The sequence below is a fragment of the Corythoichthys intestinalis genome, chromosome 12 (genome assembly GCF_030265065.1).
Source record: "Corythoichthys intestinalis isolate RoL2023-P3 chromosome 12, ASM3026506v1, whole genome shotgun sequence".
NCBI lineage: Eukaryota > Metazoa > Chordata > Actinopteri > Syngnathiformes > Syngnathidae > Corythoichthys > Corythoichthys intestinalis.
Window position 1 is genome coordinate 42,855,252 of NC_080406.1, and position 19,830 is coordinate 42,875,081.

The following is a 19,830-nucleotide window of genomic DNA, read 5'->3' on the forward strand; positions in this document are numbered from 1 at the left end:
CTTTAATTTTATCAAAGCAATTAATAATAATTCATAACTATTGTAATGAAGTATAACTTGAGGCAGTATCGGACAACAACAAGTAGTCACGTGGTGATTCATTCTCTATAGAATGCACTGCAAGGAAAATAAAAATTTAATCATGAAGGCTAATAATGTATTTAGAGCCAACTTAGTCATTTTGACATTAGGCTAATATAGCTACATACAACATGTGTTGACTTCATTTTCATGCATATATAAGGCTTTTAATATTTTGCGGCTCCAGACATTTTTTTTTTTTTTTCCCGCCTATATATATATATATATATATATATATATATATATATATATATATATATATATATATATATATACATATATATATATATATATATATATGTATATATATATGGCTCTTTCAACATTTTGGGTTGACGGCCCCTGGTTTAAGGTATAGCTAATTAATTTACCTATATGAGCCAAACAGTTTTATCTTGAAATCGCCATTTGTTTTGAAAGCAAATACCCACAGAGTAAACTGTCATATTTTGTTGTGATGACCAGAGTGTGAAGGATTATGAGAACAGTCCACTGCATTTGTCATTTTTAAATCAGTTTGGTGGGGAGATGGCTGGCTCCTTGCACCTATCGACTTTTCAAAGTATTATGTGGATTTATTTCAGGTATTGAAGGATTCTCCAACTGGCATACACGAGTGGAGGGTTTTCAGTTCAGATGTCTTTTTTGTGTTTTTTTGAGAACATCACATTATTTTGACTTGTTCAATCGGGTGAATTAGGATTGTATTTTATAAAGAAAAAAAACAACATCACAACACATTAGAATAAACAATAGAAATGCAAGTTGGGGTGGTCCCCGATTTCCGACTTCAAGGTGCAGATGTGTTTTTGACATGTCAAATCTCTGGTTTGACCGGTGTTACGCATTTAAAGGGAATGAGAGAAGCAGCTTTGAGTGGCCAGAATTAAAATGACCACCACCACGAAGGCACAACCCTCCCCTCTCACAGATCTGCCAGCCTAGGCTCCTCTGCTAAATTGCCCGCCTGCGCGGAGAGATATGCTCGCACAGCAAAAGATTTAAAACCAGTCAAAAGAATAGAGCCCTATGTCTCCATTAAATTCATAATGTGCTTATGGAATGCATAAAGAACATTATCTGACACAGGATGGATGGTATAAAATAGAGTGCTTTGCTTATTAGCATAGATTTACTCAGAGGCTTTGTAAACCGGTTATTGAAGAAAGATTCCAAGGCTTGTATTATTCACTTCACAGTATATTTACAATTGAAGTAAAGAATCTAAATACTATAAACATTACAATGGTACCTTGATTAATGAGTACATCAACCTATCGTTCAAGTCTTTAGAATTACATAGCTGTGTTCCTTTGTCGTTTTGGGTGGCAGTATACACCATAACATATTTACCTCAGCAATTAGGTGAAAACTACAGAGGACAAATGTTTTGTTTTCGGTTCTGTCTGTTTGTCAATATGTTTGTGTTCAAGATCACTGAAGAACAAATTAAGGGATTATCCAACTTGCAGGACTTGTTTGTAAAATGAAATGGAAGTGGTGATTACATTTAGGACTAATTAGGTCAAAGGTCACAGAGGTCAGAAAAGGAATTTTGCTATAACTTCATAACAGAATAGCCATTTTAAAGCAACACTGGGTAACTTTTCAGTTTTGGTCAGGCAAGACAGGTAGAGAAAAGGGGTAGTGTTTTGCCTTTAAGTGCCTGTGACACAAAAAAGCATGTTTATTTAATATTACGCGTGGTATTTTATGCTACTGAATGAAAAGGACCACTTGGATGTGTGCACAAGCGATCGATATGTTCATTAAGTTTTTTTAATCAATCGCTAGGAAATTGAGAGTCCTCCAGCCACAGTCTCGGATTAAGGAAGAAGGCAGATGTGACGTTAATGGGTGACACCATCTTCACTATACGTATCACGCCAGCCCAATGTGCTGCAGGCTTTTGTTGCTACACCTGGGAGAGTGGTGTGACCCTTTTTGGGTTTCAAAAAGAATGGGCAAAACAAGAATGACAATAGAGCGTTTTTTTTTTTTTTTTTTATCATGTCAAATACTGGGATAATGGCACATGATTTAATAAGGCAGTGGCTTGCATTTTGTGGGTGACAATGCTCCCTGTCAACCGAGAAGGCGGGAGTAGCCACTTCCCTTGGCCAACGACTGGCGGCCTGTCGCACACCATGGTCGATGAAGGGGGGGGGGGGGGGGGGGGGGGGCGCTGCTCAGGCAGTCACACGCTGTCGTCTGTGGCTCTCGATTGTGTAGAGACTTCTACCCCTCTCGGCCCTCTCCGTGTGCTGGCCGAGAAAGCGCTAACCTCGGCTTGGGCTCAGGCAGCCACGCGCTCCGACGTCGGCCGGTTTGTCCACCAAGAATGCACCATTTTCGGGGTTCATTCCCCAGCTGCGTCCCCAGCTCGCCACCGGGGGCTGGCTGATCAGTCAAGGCAATCACCCCTGCCGCCAAGTGTGACATGAGTCGGGGTAGTTTTGTGTGATTTTTCATGTTCGGAAGGCGAGCAGGAGACTTGGAAGAGCCGCTCGGTTCGAGTTAGCATGTAGCCTAGCTATCACACTCCTCTTTTGTTTTCACTCTTTCCTCCGTCTCAGAATCCCCGCGGGGAAATGACAAGAGTGGGATTAACTCCGGTGGCATAAAATACTGTTTTGCAGGTTCAACTAGTTGTCAGTCAACATATCATCACAAATATTATGAAAATATTTTATAAAGGTTGAAAAGCTACCTAGTGTTGCTTTAACTCTAATTTTCAGGGTCGATGATATGATGAAAAAGATCAGGTCAAAGAATATGGCAATGTTTGGAATTTGGCTTCTTAGGCGGAGTTGGGATCCCACCGGAGGAGTTGGTTGAAGTAGCTTGGGAGACGGAATGCTGAGCTGCCCCTGTTAAAGAGGCTGCCCCCGTGACCAGACCCCTGATTAAGCAGCAGATAATGGAGGGATGGATGGATGGATGAAGGCAGAGTACTGCTGTTTAAGAGCGCTCCTCTAGTTTAAAATATAAGTAAATTGAGTCACGAGCTCAGACGCAGAGTAAAGTCAAGGTAAAACTGCATTCATCACCACATATTAGAACTGGTTCTCCTTATATGGGGATGAACACAAATTAAAATTTAGCCTTACATAGCTTTTTGAAATGCATCTTGATGCAGCAAGAAAATGTTAAGAAGAAATACAAGAAAAAATACAATGTTGATCCAAAAAGATAGTGACAAGCTGAATGCTGCTGCATTTTTTTTACCTTGATGGAGCTATTGGAAAACCGGTTTCACTAAGACAGAAGTTTGCTCACTTTAAGAGAAAATGTAGTTGAGGTCACAGAAGTAACAGCTAGCATTAATGTCCACATTCTCTGTGTTGGTCTTCTCTCTGCCGGTAGTGGAAAAGGCTGCTGGAGTCAAGCTCACCTGCATAGCCAATTGCCTCGGCAAACAGCTTTGCAACCTTAGCCAAGGAAAGGGGGAAAACATTGTTTTGATCCATCAGAAATACAGACAGTCGACTGTACTTTTGAATTTACAAGAAGAATTTAGTCTCCAAATTGTACATTTAAAACTTTCAGTGCTATTGACAATGAAAGGAAACCTACCAGCTCGAGCCGTGTGTGGCTCTTTTTATCTGCTGTGTATTAGAATACGTTTGTCACAAGTACATGTCCAGTCTGTCTGAGCTAAGAGGTCATATGGTTTGGGCATCTTATCACCGTCAATAGCAGTGAATAAGACGAAACAGAAAAGAGTACGAAAGACCAAACTCGAACTAACCTGATAATTTGTGATCAGAGGTACGCCGTAGTCAACAGCCATTCTGCGAATGAGGAAGTTATCCTTCAAGTGGCGTGTGTTGTTAGTAGGCAAGTTCACCACCAGGTCAATATGACCCTCACTGATCAAGCTAGATAAACACACACACAAAAACAGACTCATATGATTATATATAAACACCTATAAGCGCCTACAGTCATGTGAAAAAATTAGGACACCCGTTGAAATATTCAGTTCTTTATTAAGAAATGTTCACATATCAACGTCTGATCTCGTTTTTATCTCTGGGAAAGAAAGTGATTTAATTGTAGGTAAACAACAAAAATTACATTGTTTTACTCATTTAACCAACTATATAAACAAAAATGCATTTTCTAACTGGGGAAAAAGTTAGGACACCCAACCACCTAATAGCCAGTGTTACCCCCATAACTTCAGTGAGACGCATTTTGTAGCTACCAGTCTTGGAGATCGGTCTGAAGAAAGTTTGCCCCACTTTTCAACGCAGAATACTTTCAGCTGCGAGATGTTTGAGGGGTTTCTTGCCTGTACAGATATTCCAGGACTCTCCATTTCTTCCTTTTTAGCCAGTCCTTGGTGGATTTACTAGTATGTTTTGGGTCATTGTCATGTTGCAGGGTCCAGTTTCGCTTTACCTTTAATTTCTTTCACAGATGATATCACATGTTCCTCAAGCACCCTCTGATACACGATAGAATTCATGGTGGATTTTATGATGGAGAGCTGGCCAGGTCCTGCAGCAGTAAAGCATCCCCAAACCATGACACTTCCAACTCCATGCTTCACAATTTGTATGGGGTTCTTTTCCTGGAATGCTGTATTGGGTTTACGCCAAACATGTCCTCTGTTCTGGTGTCCAAATAATTCAATTTTAGATTAATATGTCCAAAGAACATTATTCCAGAAGTCCTGGACTTTTCATGTTCTTCTTGGAGAGCAAAGGTTTCCTCTTTGCACACCTCCCATGAAGGTTAAACTTGTGAAGTCTCTTTCTGATTGTAGCGGCATGCACTTTCACATCAACAGTAGCAAGAGCCTGCTGTAGGTCCCGTGATGACATTTTAGGGTTTTGGAGACTTCTTTGAGCATCTTGCGGTCTGCTCTCCAGGTGAACTTGCTTGGGCGGCCAGACCAGGGCATGTTGGCAGTTGTTTTGAATGTCCTCCACTTGTAGACTATTTTCCGGACGGTGGAATGGCTTATTTCATATTATTTTTAGATCTTTTGAAATCCCTTACCAGACTCAAAAGTGTCTGCAATCTTCTTTCTGAAGGCCTTAGAAAGCTCCTTTGATCTCACCATGGTGTTTTTTCCTCACTTCCAACAGTCAGTCCCTGTTGAAAGTATTCTGCGTTGAGGGGTGGGGCAAACTTTCTTCAGACCAATGTCAGACTGGTAGATGGCTACAAAAAGCGTCTCACTGAAGTTATTTCAGCCAAAGGGCGTAACACTAGCGATTAGGTGGTAGGGTGTTCTCACTTTTTCCTGAGTTAGAATATTTATATTATACATTTTGTTGCTATGTTTGGTTTAATGAGTAAAACAATGTTAATTTTTGTTGTTTACCTGTAATTCAATCACTTTCTTTCCCAGAGATAAAGAAAAACAAGATCAGACATTGATATGCGAACATTTCTTAATAAAGAACTGAATATTTAATGGGGTGTCCTAATTTGTTCACATGACTGTATCCTGTATCAAGTTAGCAGGTAGACTGTATGATGTTTAGTCTAACTGGGTGTGGATAAAACATAACATGCTATTGTGGTAAACAATTAAGCTCATTTTCATCACAGGTGTCAGCAATATTGGTTATTTCTATGTTTTATGTTATGCTTCGTGGGTTGCATCACAAATAGATGCAGACAAATAGCCTATGTTAGCAAGATGAAAGTGACTTAATTGGTTCGAGAGGACACTCTCATTTGTGTCATATTGTTTTGCGGCAGCGGTTTCATTTGGGGGTCGCACAATTTTTTTTTTCTTTTTTTTCTTTTGATTGTTAACTCATTGGCTGCTAATGACAGCGGTATACATCCAATGCATTTAAGGGGGAGTGTTGGAAGCGAAAGAGCGAACGTTCATTTGCAGCCACCCGCCCAGTTAAAATGGATTTTACATCTAGTGGTGCTAAAGTCACTGTAGTTCACAGCAGAATCATGAAAATAGTCACAAAAATGGACGTATATCATTGTTGACGGCAGTGAAAGAGTTAAATGTCCCTATTTTTATCCATGCATGACTTTTATACATGCATGACATGTAAAGTGGTATGAAAAAGTATCCGAACCTTTTGAAATTTCTCACATTTCTGCATAAAATCACCATCAAATGTGACCTGATCTTTGTCACAATCACACAGATGTAAAAACAGTGTCTGCTTTAACTAAAACCACCCAAACATTTATAGGTTTTCTTATTTTAATGAGGATAGCATGAAAACAATGACAGAAGGGGGAAAAAATAACTAAGTGAACCCTCTGCCTAGGGAGACTTAAAGAGCAATTGAAATCAATTTAAGTCAGGTGTGTGCCCAATCACTGAAGAGTGGTTTAAAGCTGCCCTGTCCACTATAAAACACACAGCTGGTAAGAATTGTCTTGATGAGAAGCATTGTCTGATGTTCATCATGGCTCTGTGAAAAGAGCCTTCTGAAAACCTGCGATCAAGGATTGTTGATTTGTATAAAGCTGGGAAGGGATACAAAACTGTCTCTGAAAGACTGGATGTTCATCAATCGACAGCCAGAGAAGTTGTTTGGATGGAGAGAGTTTGGCATTGTCGCTTCTCTATCAAGGAGTGGCCGTCCACCAAAGATGACGCCAAGAGTTCGCGCAGAATACTAAGAGAGGTAAAAAAAAAAAAAGAACCCTAGAGTGTCTGCTAAAGACTTACAGAAATCACTGTCACAGTCCAATATTTCTGTGCACACATCAACTATATGTAAAACTATGGACAAGAATGGTGTTCATGGGAAGACTCCACGGAGGAAGCCACTGCTGTCTAAAAAAAAAACAATGTTGCTCGTTTAATGTTCGCAAAAAGGCACTTGGACACTCCACAGAAGTTTTGGAAAAATATTTTGTGGACTGATGAAACCCAAAGTTGAATTGTTTGGAAGTAACACACAACATCATGTGTGTAGGAAAAATGGAACAGTTCACAAACATCAACACCTCATCCCCACCAAGAAGCATGGTGGAGGGATCATCATAATTTAGGGCTGTTTTGCTACCTCAGGGCCTGGACAACTTGCAATCATTAATGGAAGAATAAATTCAAAAAAATTAACAGGATGTTTTTGCAGAAAAACCTGAGGCCGTCTGTCAGACAGTTGAAGCTAAAAAGAGGATGCTGCAACAAGACAATGATCCAAAACACAGAAGTAGATCAACTTCAGAATGGTTTCAGATGAACAAAATAAACGTTCTGGAATGGCCAAGTCAAAGTCCAGACTTGAACCCCATTGAGATGCTTTGGCACGACCTAAAGACATCCCAGGAATCTGTTTGAAATACAGCAGTTTTGTTGACAAGAATAGTCCAAGGTTAGTCCTGATCGATGTGCCAGACTTATCTGCAGCTACATTAACCCTTGAGAGTCGAAGGACGCGCCGGCGCGTCCTCAGCGCACGTCGTCTTTGAAGCGCCCTCACGTTTTAATTGCGTCACCCATATGCCGTTGGTTGGTCTCGTTTTAAAGTGCGGAAGTTGCGGTTTACTCTCGTTATTATTTGAAGTCAATCGACCAACTAAAACGTGAAATATTGTCATTTAAGTTTTATAGTTTTATTGTCCTCTCAAAAAAACATTAAAACGCTGCATTGATCATTTGTTTATGTCTATATTTCCATCATTTCTTGTTCTTTTTCAAAACGGAAGCTCCATGAAAAAAACAAATCAAACGAACCCTTTCGAAGTCACAGTGGAAGCACAAAATGCGTTTTTTTTTTTTTTAATAAATATAACTGCCGTGCGAGGTTCCACCGAACGAGAGTGTTCTGAAGCAGCGAGGTGGCGAGCGACGGCCGTTTGGATCGAGCGATGGACTTTGTGTGATTTTGAAAATGAACAGAAAACTAAATTTAGCGCAAGCAATTGTGCTTTTTGATCAACTTGAGGAAGAGGATGGTCCAAATTCGTCATCATCGTCTTCTTCGGAAGAGTCCTCGAGTGAAGATAGTGACAGATTTGAACACGTGGGTGACGCCATCGACGAGCAGAGGTAAGCCAACTCACTTTTTTTTTTTTTTTATGCTGAAAAAGTTTCTTTTGAAAGTTTCTTTTTATATTGCAAGACAAAGTTAATTTTGATGCAATATAAGTGTGTGTTTGTGTAGATAATAATAAAATGTGCATATCAGATCGAAGTCGTACGTGCACTGTGGGTATCCCAGGCAGGAATTTATAATTTGTGGTGTTCTTCTTTCTATATGAAGATTAGGGATGTAGCACATATTCAGCTATGGTATTCTTTCTATTGTCATACATATAGATTTCCATTATTATTTATTGCTGTATATATTTTTATTTTATACTTTATTATTTTCATAAATACTGATTTTTTTTTCATGTACATTTATAGTGAAAATGAAAGTAAAGTGAAATGAAAATGGAAGGGTGGAAAGAGGACCGACACCCCATGGAAGTGTGTGCTGTGTGATGTAGCCCTGTGTCTAATTCCAGGACAAAACTGCTTTTCGGAGTGGCATGCCTGAAAAAAATTTAACTTGTTTATTGTAAATATTTTTGAAAATACTTTTTTTTCCAATGTTATATATATATATATATATATATATATATATATTTCCCCCACAATCAGTCTTCTCAATTTGTGTATACAAATGTGTGTTCAAGAAGCTTAGTGCATAGTTTTCATCAGGTGATGGGCCGCAATACCTAAACTCATAAAGAGATGGCCTCTAAACACTTTTTGTGTTAGATGGTATATATTTTTTCACTGTTCTTCACGGTTTGGTCTGCTGTATATAACCTGTTTTGACTAGAGCATGTATAAAGGCAAAAAACGCCTATGGCTATACCTGTTGTTTATGTTGAATTGTCAAACATAAGACTATTTATTCTAAATTTTTTTGGTTGAATTTTCATCCTAACATGTTTAATAAATATTACAAAGTTTCAAAACGGTTCGTTACGCATGTTTGGTTGTCAATTGGACATCAATACTAAAAATTTTGACAAAACGATTTTGGAATTTTTGGTCTTTTTGGGCCCAAAATGATGATTTATAATTGGTCAGAGAAGGAAACAACAATTTGGACGTGAAGTTCAAGGTGTCACAAAAAAAAGGTACCAAACCAGGCCATCGTAAATAATTCTTTCTTTGAAATATAAAGGCAACTTCAAAGGCATGCAAAATCAGACAGAATAGGCCCAGACCCTAAAGGGTTAAGTGTCTGGTTGAAGTCATTGCTGCCAAATGCAGGGTAAAAATATCAAATGTGATAGTTCACTTATTTATTTCTCGCCCTTCTGTCATAGTTTTCATACCTACCTATCCTCATTAAACTATGAAAACCTATAAATGTTTCTGTGGTTTTAGTTAAAGCAGAAACTGTTTTTTCATCTGTGTGATTTTGACAAAGATCAGCTCAAATTATTTTATGCAGATTTTATGCAGAAATGTGAGAATTCCAAAAAGTTAAGATACATTTTCATATCACTGTATTTCTCTGTATTTTTATTTTTTTTAAACTACACTATTCCTTAACCACAGTCACATATGCTGTGGACGGCCTACTTTTACATGCTTGACAAAGGGTGGAATCACATCTGGACTCCAAAAGAAGATGTGACAGACAGATGACGGTAAGAATACAGGTCATGTTCCTCAATAAAGAGTTGGCCTGTGTGCCACCTTGCACAGCTGATGCCTGCCAGACTTGTGTGTTTCAATGCGTGTCAGTGTAATCGCAGCAACAACACATTTCAAACAGATGGCATCACTGTTGCATAGTCATATTATCTTTGCGGAGGCATTGCCCTAGAACTAAAGTAACCTTCAAGGTGCGTTGTACACAGAAATAAACTTGTTCAAAACATCAAAACTGAACTGAAGCACCAATGGAGTACAACGCATTGTCATGATTACAAATACAGTGCTGCTCAAAAGTTTGTGAACCCCCTCAACATTTTGGAATTTTCTATTATTTCAACCTGATTTCCTAATCAATCAATTCAGTAGTTTTTTTTGTTTGTTTTTTTAACAGTTGTGTTGTCGAGACTAAATTAAAAAGAGTTTTCATCAACTGATGTAGGTGCAAAATTGAACTGTTTGGTCACAACCAAAACCGCCATGTCTGGCGAAAAGTCAACACTGCATACCACCAAAAGAACCTTCTCCCAACAGTGAAGCATGGAGGTGGGAATGTCAAGATCTGGGCTTGCTTTTCATCCTCAGGACCTGGACAACTCCACATAGTCCAGGGAATCATGAATTCTGAGGAATATTGTCAAATCCTAGAACATAACCTGACGCCATCTGTTTTGAAGTTAAAGCTTGGCAGAAGGTGGATCATGCAACATGATAATGATCCAAAGCATTCCAGCAATACAACCAAGGAATGGGTGAAAAAGAAGAAGATTCGTGTTCTGGACTGGCCCAGTCAAAGTCCTGACCTAAATCCCATTGAAATGCTGTGGCGGGACCTGAAGCGAGCAGTTCATGCCAGACGCCCATCAAACCTCTCTCAACTGACTGCGTTCTGCAAGGAAGAATGGGCAAAAATCCCCCAAAGTAGATGTGAGAGGCTGATTAGTCACTACAGAAACCGTTTGGTTGAGGTAATCTCTGCAAAAGGAGGCGCAATATCCTATTAACTGAAGGGGTTCACATACTTTTGCACACATGATATCTGAGTTTTTCTTAAATCAACCACTTTTGTTAAATAAAGAATGACAATATAACTATTTCTTTTGTTTCAGTCCATTATTTGGAATGTCAGTATTGTGGATTTGGGTATAACTTAACATTTAATAAGGTTATTTTAGTTTTTTTTACAAAAAATCTGACCATCGCTGTGGGGTTCACAAACTTTCGAGCAGCACTGTATGTCATTGTGAGATTACAAATATGAAATATTTACCTTTGAGTGTATATTATAACAATTAAGTGCATCTTATACAAATTAAACATTCCGTAATGATAATAATAATGCTACTTTCACCTCCTATTTTGTGTTTCACATTGCTGTCATGCTAGTGTAGTAGAAAGAAGACTGTTTTCATTCTCCATATTCCTCCCCAAATCCAATGAAGTGGACTTCTGAGTATTCTGCTCTGACTTTGATCTTGGCAGCATATAACAGAGATAATGAAGGAGTTTGCCCTCAGATCTCAGCATCATATGCTGATCAGATATCCTAATTTGGAATTTAAAAAAGGTTTGCTTATAACTTTGGCAGCCCTTCAGGGATGTTTGGCTCTACTTGTTAAAAGCAGACTTTGTTACTACTGTATATGAATGGCAAAGACAATAAATCAGGGTCAAGATAAATTAAACCAAACCTCTTAATACTGGGCAAACTGCTCTGTCCTTTGGTTGGCCAGGCTACTGGAGTTGCTGGCACATCGTTGGCGCAAAGCCAAGCTGAGGTGGATTCAGTAGCATAGAGCTGCAGGACAGCATAGGGGAAAATAAAAATAGTCTTAAGTAATGGCAACATAAAGTGAGAATGCTGATTCATATACACTGGAACCTCGAAGTAAAATGTGAAGTTTTATCATGGCTTAACAGGAGCAACCTTATAAGGTTGAAAGTCGATCGCAGAGCATGCGAAAAAAAAGATTAACATCCACAACTATGGACAAGTCATAGTATTTACTTAAAGTGCGTACAACATGATAAAAAAGTCTTAAATAGCATTATTATGTGAATTAGAATCATATTTTGAGACGATTCAACGATATACAACAATTTGGCAAAGCGCAGATTACGAGAATTTAGTGTTTTAATTCGCCGTCTAGCCACGCCTACCATTATAGGGCTCTAGCGTCCCCAACAGATGGCTAACGTCAGCGGGAGAATGGTTTCATCTGATTTAGTATGCAGCCCATTGAGGGGGAATTATTCAGAACGAGGATAATGCGACGAAGAGAGCCGCAAAAAGTCATTGTTTCAGTCTCTCTACTCCAATCTTTTTAAAGGATATTCTTTTTATCGAAGTATTTTTCCCAATTGCTAAATAAATGGTATGGTCATGACAAATAACATCTTGTGCTAAATGGAATATAAAATAATAAAAATGCATTTATTCAGTACGGCATGGCAAAATTACTCCATAATGGTCAAAACTGTCGACTTCACCTTTACTGTCCCATCTCCCGAACGCTATATTATGGGCAGTTGTTAGTCAGGCTTTCGACATTTCTCTGCCCCCCGCCTTCCGCAAATGTAAACAAACCAACAAACCAAGACTCGTGACAGCTAGCTGACATGCTAACCCGAAAGGAGTGACGTCTCAAAGCCTGATTTTCATTTTTGAAGCGAAAAACTAGCCCGGATCATGTCACACTGTTGCAGGGTTGTCGATTGTCTTCGCCGATCGGCAGCTCGCCCGGGGGAGAGCAAGTTACAGCTCGTTCCCCTACTACTACGGACAGGAGAGCTCGCCGAGGAAGCAGCTGGAGAGTACCACCAGACAAACTGGCCGACGTCGGAGGAACGCGTAGCTGCCACATGGTCAACACTAATATAATTAAAAATAATGCTTTACTACATGGTGACGCCATAAACAAAGAGCGGCGTGCAGTTGTTGTGCAGCCAACATGACAAACAGAATGTGTCTTAGGAGATCTTTTCTACCTGCCCATCCATGATGAAACGTGAGTAAATAGTCCTTTATTTAAAGAAAGTTTTTAGTGTTTACTTTGCAATCGCTGTATTCGCGGCCATTTTTAAAACAAAGTTGCAATTTCTGATGGGGTTCAAAGTTTGAGAGAACACTGGGCAAATTAGGAGGGCAATAAACCGAGTATAGTGCTCTCCTGGCGGGGGGGATGTGCGACAAGCCGCCGGTGTTGTCAGCCGAGTGGACAAGGAGCATGTCAGCCACAAAACGCAAGCCACCTACATATTAAAACGATCCCAGTATCTGACATATTACAAAACACGATGTTTACTCACTTCCTCGTAAGTCCAGTGGTCCCACAGTAGTAGGGCTTGTTTTGGCCAATATCCACCGGTGAATGGGAACCTTTTAAAACCCCAAAAAGGCTCACACGCCTCCCCCTGGTGCGGCAAAATTTTTCTGCAGCCGTTGGCTGGCGTGATGCGAAAAATAAACGGATTAATCCGCAAAATCAGCTGAATCCTTAGTCCTTCTCATACAACAGTACGGCTGGACAGTGAAGAGGACTCCTTCTACCGTACACATCACAGCGCCCTCTTTCTGAACTCGAGACTGGAGCCGGAAGTCACTCATTTTCATGTCACGGGATTCAAAAAACTAGATACAGTAAATATAGCGATCGCTTCCACACACATTCAAGCGGTCCATTTCATTCAGGAGCATAAAATACCGCGAAAAATATGAAAAAAACATGCTTTTTGCTGTCATAGGCACTTTAAGCTAATACTCCTAAAATCGTGGGTTGCAACCCGTAACTCCTGGGAACATGCTTATTTAGTTGGCCATACTGGAATTAAGGGTAACTGCACATCTACCAGACACAATGGTATCGTTGTTGCTATGGTGTAGGGATTTCTCTTTTAACATTGTGTTGTTGCTGGCATCAACTGCCGTGGACAGTTGGCGTGTTGTGTTGCACAAGCTCTTGAATAAATGATTAAAAACTTGACGAAGCTGGCAATGTCTTTGGCGATCTTACCACAATAATAATTGTCATCTTAACTTATAAAGACTGGCAAATGGAGGTCGGAGTATTGTCAAGCAGTTCACGGACACGCACCCTACGTTCATATTTTTCTATCATTTCGATCTTCATTTCAATGGTAAGCCTCACATTATGTCTTTTTTACCAACTGTTTTAACATTCTTGGAACCCATATTGATTTCTCCCACAAGAAAATCTGCAGTGCATCCGTCTTGCTGTCATAAATCGTCGTATTTGTAGTATTTCGTCGGATGTACAAACACATGGCGAGACAAATCTTACGTCGGATGTCGAAATGATCGTGTGTCGAAACGATCGTATGTTGAGGTACCATTTTTATTTATTTTATTATTTTTTTTTTTAAGCATTTCAAATGTAATAATTAGTTTTAAGTTTTAAACATGTTACTGTCACACCGAATTATTTTTAAAAAAGAAAAAAGTAGTAGAAAAATGCTTGGCTTCATTAAATGCTTTATTAAGTGAGTCCACTCAAATCTGTTGAAGCCGCTCACTTACACATAATGAGTTGCCACAGCAACTGTTTAACAAGTTAAACGATGATTGACGCATGCGGCGCTTTGAAGTTTTGGCTTACAAGCATCTGTGGCAAGATCAAACCCAAACATCTGTCAACATCGTTAACTTTAAAAAGCAACCCCAGTGCACGAGCTGACGAACAAAGAGCAGGGAGAGGGATGGAGGGAGCGAGAGTGAGACTATGCGATCGGCTCGGGACAGCTCATCTGTATTTTGTTTTTTTTAATAATAAAAAAAAAAAATCAGCGATGGACTGAGGGCGCGAAGTTTGAATCGTGAAGTAGCAAGGGCTCACGGTTGTACTTTCTTATTTAAAGTTCAATGCTTCTTGCTTGACAGAACTGATTTGCAATGTTGGTTCGCTACAGGTGGATAATTTAAGTCTTACTGTAGTTTCATGAAGAGTGAAGGACTCAAAAAGACGTTTGATCTTCTACTTAATAGTAACCTTCACTTAAATTAGTTTTGAGTTCAAAATATTTTAGTTTCATGCAGATATAAATAGGGATGGGAATTGATACGATTTTTACGATTCAGATTCCATTATCGATATTGCTTAACCATTCGATTCTTTATCGATTCTCTTATCAATTCTAATTTGAGGAAAAAGAAGAACAAACGTTTTGATTGGCATCGAGTTTGTTTAATCAGAAGTCACAACCTTACAAACTCACAACGAGGTCAAAAGAGGCCCAAGATCTCAATGTTAACTGTGGAAATAAGTAGCATATACACGAGAATGTGTAACATTTTACATTTTTCTAAAAGAAATAAAAAATAAATGGTATATATTGGCAGAAAGATTGTTGTTATGCCTTTGGTAATATGTGTTAAAGTGTATTATTTACAATTAAATTGAAATACATGCCTTTTAGTTTTTAGTGTGCTTTCACGCTCAAGTGGGGGCGCCCTTGCGCTTCCTCACGCGAAGAAGAACGCGCTCACGTGAAGAAGAGCGCACTTAAACGCGAAGAAGAAGTGCAGCTACAAAGCATGCGAGTGAGTGAGCGAGTTAGTGAGCGAGGGAAACACTGCTACGAGCCTACGTTCTTTGTTAATGTTTGTAAAATATCTACAGAGGCAACGCCTGTATGTATCATCTTTTGTGTTGTTGTTGTGTGTTTCCACTCACGATTGGACACAATCCAGTTGTGTATTGGTTTGAATGATGTGCTAATGCAAGCTGTGTGCAATTGTTATTACTGTATTAGCATCTGATCATCGCTGATTTACGTTGATGCGAACCTGTTTGTTATTGGGGACGAAATTGATTTGTTTCATTTCTATTTTTAGTTTCACTCTTCATGTGACGGTTTCATAACCACGGCTGAATAAAGTCAGCATATTATACCAACGTCTTCTGCATTGTCATTTAGGAGTTTAGCTTGCTGTATAGCCAGGACTGAGCCTTAGCTTCTCGGTGAGGACAGTACAGTTGTATTCCCTCCCGATGCAGTTAACTCCGCCTTGCAATGACTGCAAGTCGCTTTGTTGTAATTTTTCATCGTGTGAAGTGAAGACACACTTTCGAGCATTTGAACCTACATGCTGTCGTTGTTATGTTTACGGCTGCAATGCTCGTGCTAAACCATCGTAACCTTTCATTTTTACCCTCTTTCCTGGTGAAGTGTAGCCAAACTTTGGAGCAAGTGGTTCTTGGCGGAATGCTAGTTTGATGCGTCTGGACAACAAGACACGTCACGTCATGTGATGACGCAGTACGCGTCTTTAGGAATCGTTAAAGGGATCGTGAAGGCTTTTTCATTGTGATGTCGAGGCCTCGAAACACTAGGAACCGGTTCGGAATGGGAATCGGAGTTCGATTCCCATCCCTAGATATAAAATATGTCCTCAACAGTAGTTCATTAATTCAATAAATGCAAAAGTCACAAAAATTATTTAATCTTAATGTGGATTGGTGACTGTCAATGTTCATCTTCTTTGGGAGAGAGTCACAATGGTTCTTTGAGAATTTAAAGTTGTCAAGTTCGTATTTTAAAGACAAAATATTTCTGGAACCCACCTTGAAGCCATCCTCTTTCAGTTGATGGGCTGTAGCCAGGAAATTCGGTCGGAAAGAATGCTGGCATTAAAAAAACAAACAAACAAACAAACATAAAAAAAGGAGAAAGAAATCAACAAAAAAAGGAGCTCACATTTCAGCATAAAACCATAATGCCAGTTTTGTCAGACTACTTCAATATGTACATTCAAAGCAAATAGCCTTCATACCAAAATCCTTCTTAAAACCTCTAGGAAAACTCACATGAGCGTTAAGAGTTGTGTTCTGAAACTGTCAGTCATGTTGGAGTGCATTTGTGACCCCAGGCATTTGCCTTGAAGTGGTCCACTTCCCCAAGGGTGCCAATTACACAACCTTTGTAATGAGTGCTTTGTTAAAGTTGGATTAGTCAAACTCACAGTTTGACAGCTCACAGTGACAGCGGGATTTAATTACCCAAACTCATGTATGTGGTGACATGAAACAGTTCATCGGCAAGCTTTTGGTGACTGGCCATCTGTGTAATATTTAATGTTCATTTTTATTCTAGAGCTGTTTTAACCATTTATATATCACTCACTTAACTCATTGGCTGTCATAAATAGCGCAATATGTGCAATTCATTTTGACTGGGAGAGGCTGACAGGGAATGATCACTGCTAACCCTCCCAGTCCAAATTGATTGATTGTTCAGTGTTGCCAATGGCACTGAAAGATGAACATTTATAGCAGGTCCTTACAGTTTAAAGTAATTGTTGTCAATGGCAGGCAGTGAGTTAATTAATACACTATATTAAATAATACATATTGATTGATTGATTGATTGATTAATTTATTTCGAGCAGTAATAACAAAAACAGCAAGAATAGCGAAAAACAAATAACAATAGTTCCAGTAATGTTGATTTTAACAAAAATTAATAATAAATACATACATACGTAGCTCGAAAAGAAGTGGGAAGAAGCCAAGCTTTTTTTTGGGTCCCGCCCCCAATTTACTCCCCAAAAATTCAATGTAAATACAGTCACTTCCCAACATCGTCATCATCATTGCACTATCACCACCACCATCACTCCCACCGCTATATTAAAAAAAAATTGTAAACAAATACTAATTAATATTAAACATTAATACACACGCACACAATGCATGTGGACATCAGCATTTTGGGTATATCAAATGTTAATCTTTTGTATTTGAGGGCCAGGTCTTTAAAGGGCTACTTTTTGTTTTTGTTATTTAAAAAAACATCTAAATAATTTGCCCATTAAAAGGTTGAAAGTGATTCAGGCAGGACCAGTATTTTAGAATCAATGATTCAAGATAGGAAAACTTTTTTTGTACAGATAATTAAAAGGGACTCATTTGCACATCTATGTTAGCTCAAAATTCTGTGGTCAAGTGATACTTGAAGTAAAACAGCCTTACCTGAATCCCAATTAGGATGCCATTTTGTGGCAGCTTAAAGCCTGTGGAAAGCATAGCCTTCAGAAAGGCTGAATAAATATTTGGTCCAAAACAGGCAACCTAAAATGAACAAATAGGTATGACTCCATTAAAATTTCTACTGAGTAAGTTGACTTACATCTTGCATGCATGACGTACAGTGGTATCAAAAAGTATCTGAACCTTTTGGAATTTATCACATTTCTGCATAAAATCGCCATCAAATGAAATCTGATCTTTGTCAAAAGCACACAGATGAAAAAAACAGCATCTGCTTTAATTAAAACCACACAAACATTTATAGTTTTTATATTTTAATGAGGATAGTATGCAAATAATGGACAGGAGGTGGAAAAATAAGTAAGTGAACGATCACATTTAATATTTTGTACCCCCCCTTCCCCAACTTTGGCAGCAATAACTTCAACCAGATGCTTCCTGTAGCTGCAGATCAGTCTGGAACATCGATGAGGACTAATCTTGGCCCATTCTTCTCGACAAAACTGCAGTAGTTCAGTCAGATTCCTGGGTTGTCTGGCATGAATCGCTGTCTTTAGGTCATGCCATAGCATCTCAATGGGGTTCAAGTCTGGACTTTGACTTGGCCACTCCAGAGCATGTATTTTGTTCATCTTAAACCATACTGAAGTTGATTTACTTCTGTTTTTTGGATCATTGTCTTGTTGCAGCATCCATCCTCTTTTAGCTTCAACTGTCTGACAGACTGCCTCAGGTTTTCCTGCAAAACATCCTGATAAACTTTTGAAAGATTGCAAGTTTTCCAGGCCCTGAGGTAGCAAAACAGCCCCAAATTATGATGCTCCCTCCACCATCCTTCACGTTGGGGAGGAGGTGTTGATGTTGGTGAGCTGTTCCATTTTTCCTCCACACATGCCGTTGTGTGTTACTCACAAACAATTCAACTTTGGTGTCATCAGTCCACAAAATATTTTGCCAAAATTGCTGTGGCGAATCCATGTGCCTTTTTGCGAACATTCAACAGGCAAAAATGTGTTTTTTAGACCGCAGTGGCTTCCTCGGTAGAGTCCTCCCATGAATACCATTATTGGCCATAGTTTCACATATAGTTAATGTATGCACAGAGATACTGAACTGTGCCAGTGGTTTCTGTAAGTCTTTAGCAGACACTCTAGGGTTTTTTTTTTTTAGCTCTTTAAGTAATCTGTGCTGAACTCTTGGCATCGTCTGTGGTGGACAGTCAGTCCTTGGGAGAGAAGCAACAGTGCCAAACTCTCCATTTGTAGACAACTTCTCTGACTTTCGATTGATTAACATCCAAACTTTTAGAGATGGTTTTGTATCTTTCCCAGCTTTATACAAGGCAGGTCTTCAGACAGCTCCTTTGACTGAGCAATGATACACATCAGACAATGCTTCTAATCAAGACATTACTTACCAAGTGTGTGCTTTATGGTGTGCAGGGCAGTTTCAAACCACTCATCAGTAATTGGGCACACACCTGATTTAAAATGTTTGGTAAAAATTGGTTTCAATTGCTCTTTAAGTCTCCTTAGGCAGAGAGTTCAATTACTTATTTCCCCCTTCTGTCATTGTTTGCATGCTATCCTCATTAAAATATGAAAACCTATAAATGTTTGGGTGGTTTTAGTTGAAGCAGACACTGTATTTTCATGTGTGTGATTTTGACAAAGATCAGATCACATTTGACAGTGATTTTATGCAGAAATTCCAAAAGGTTCAGATACTTTTTCATACCACTGTACGTCATGTCAGGATCTCTTGCAAACACAACAAGAGGAATACAACATTACACTAACATTATGAAAAATTGTTTCAAACTCAAAAAAGCAAGCTCAGACTGTATTCAACAGTGGCTGTTTCACTGCACATTCAGCAAACAAGACAACTGCAATCTAAGAGATGAATGGGTATTGTCACTTTAAAGAATATACTTCTCCTGTTGAAGCCATCTCACAACGAAGTACAGGATCTGCTTCCCTCAGGCGCGGCCAAGAGAACATGGGTGCCTAGTGAATGGAAAGATGAAGAAAGTTGTTTTTTCATGCTTAACAGTTGAGTTTCAACCAGTCTCGGAATATTAACTTACTTTATAAAACTCTTATCAACAACTACCGGTAGTTTACAGTAAGTCTG

General features: G+C 39.1%; 1 protein-coding gene across 2 annotated transcripts in view; it reads right to left on the reverse strand.

Moving 5' to 3' along the window:
- Nucleotides 1-3,102: 3,102 nt before the first annotated feature.
- The window catches only part of LOC130927179 (carbamoyl-phosphate synthase [ammonia], mitochondrial-like), a 113,698-nt gene continuing 96,970 nt past the window's right edge, over nt 3,103-19,830 (reverse strand). For both annotated transcript variants that reach the window (XM_057852814.1, XM_057852813.1), the window contains exons 33-38: nt 19,629-19,703; nt 17,677-17,775; nt 16,270-16,329; nt 11,380-11,486; nt 3,833-3,962; nt 3,103-3,512 (exon numbers count right to left, since the gene is read on the reverse strand). In XM_057852814.1, coding sequence (XP_057708797.1) covers nt 3,405-3,512; nt 3,833-3,962; nt 11,380-11,486; nt 16,270-16,329; nt 17,677-17,775; nt 19,629-19,703 — 579 coding nt within the window. In that variant the 3' untranslated portion in view covers nt 3,103-3,404. The remainder of the gene's footprint in view (nt 3,513-3,832; nt 3,963-11,379; nt 11,487-16,269; nt 16,330-17,676; nt 17,776-19,628; nt 19,704-19,830) is intronic.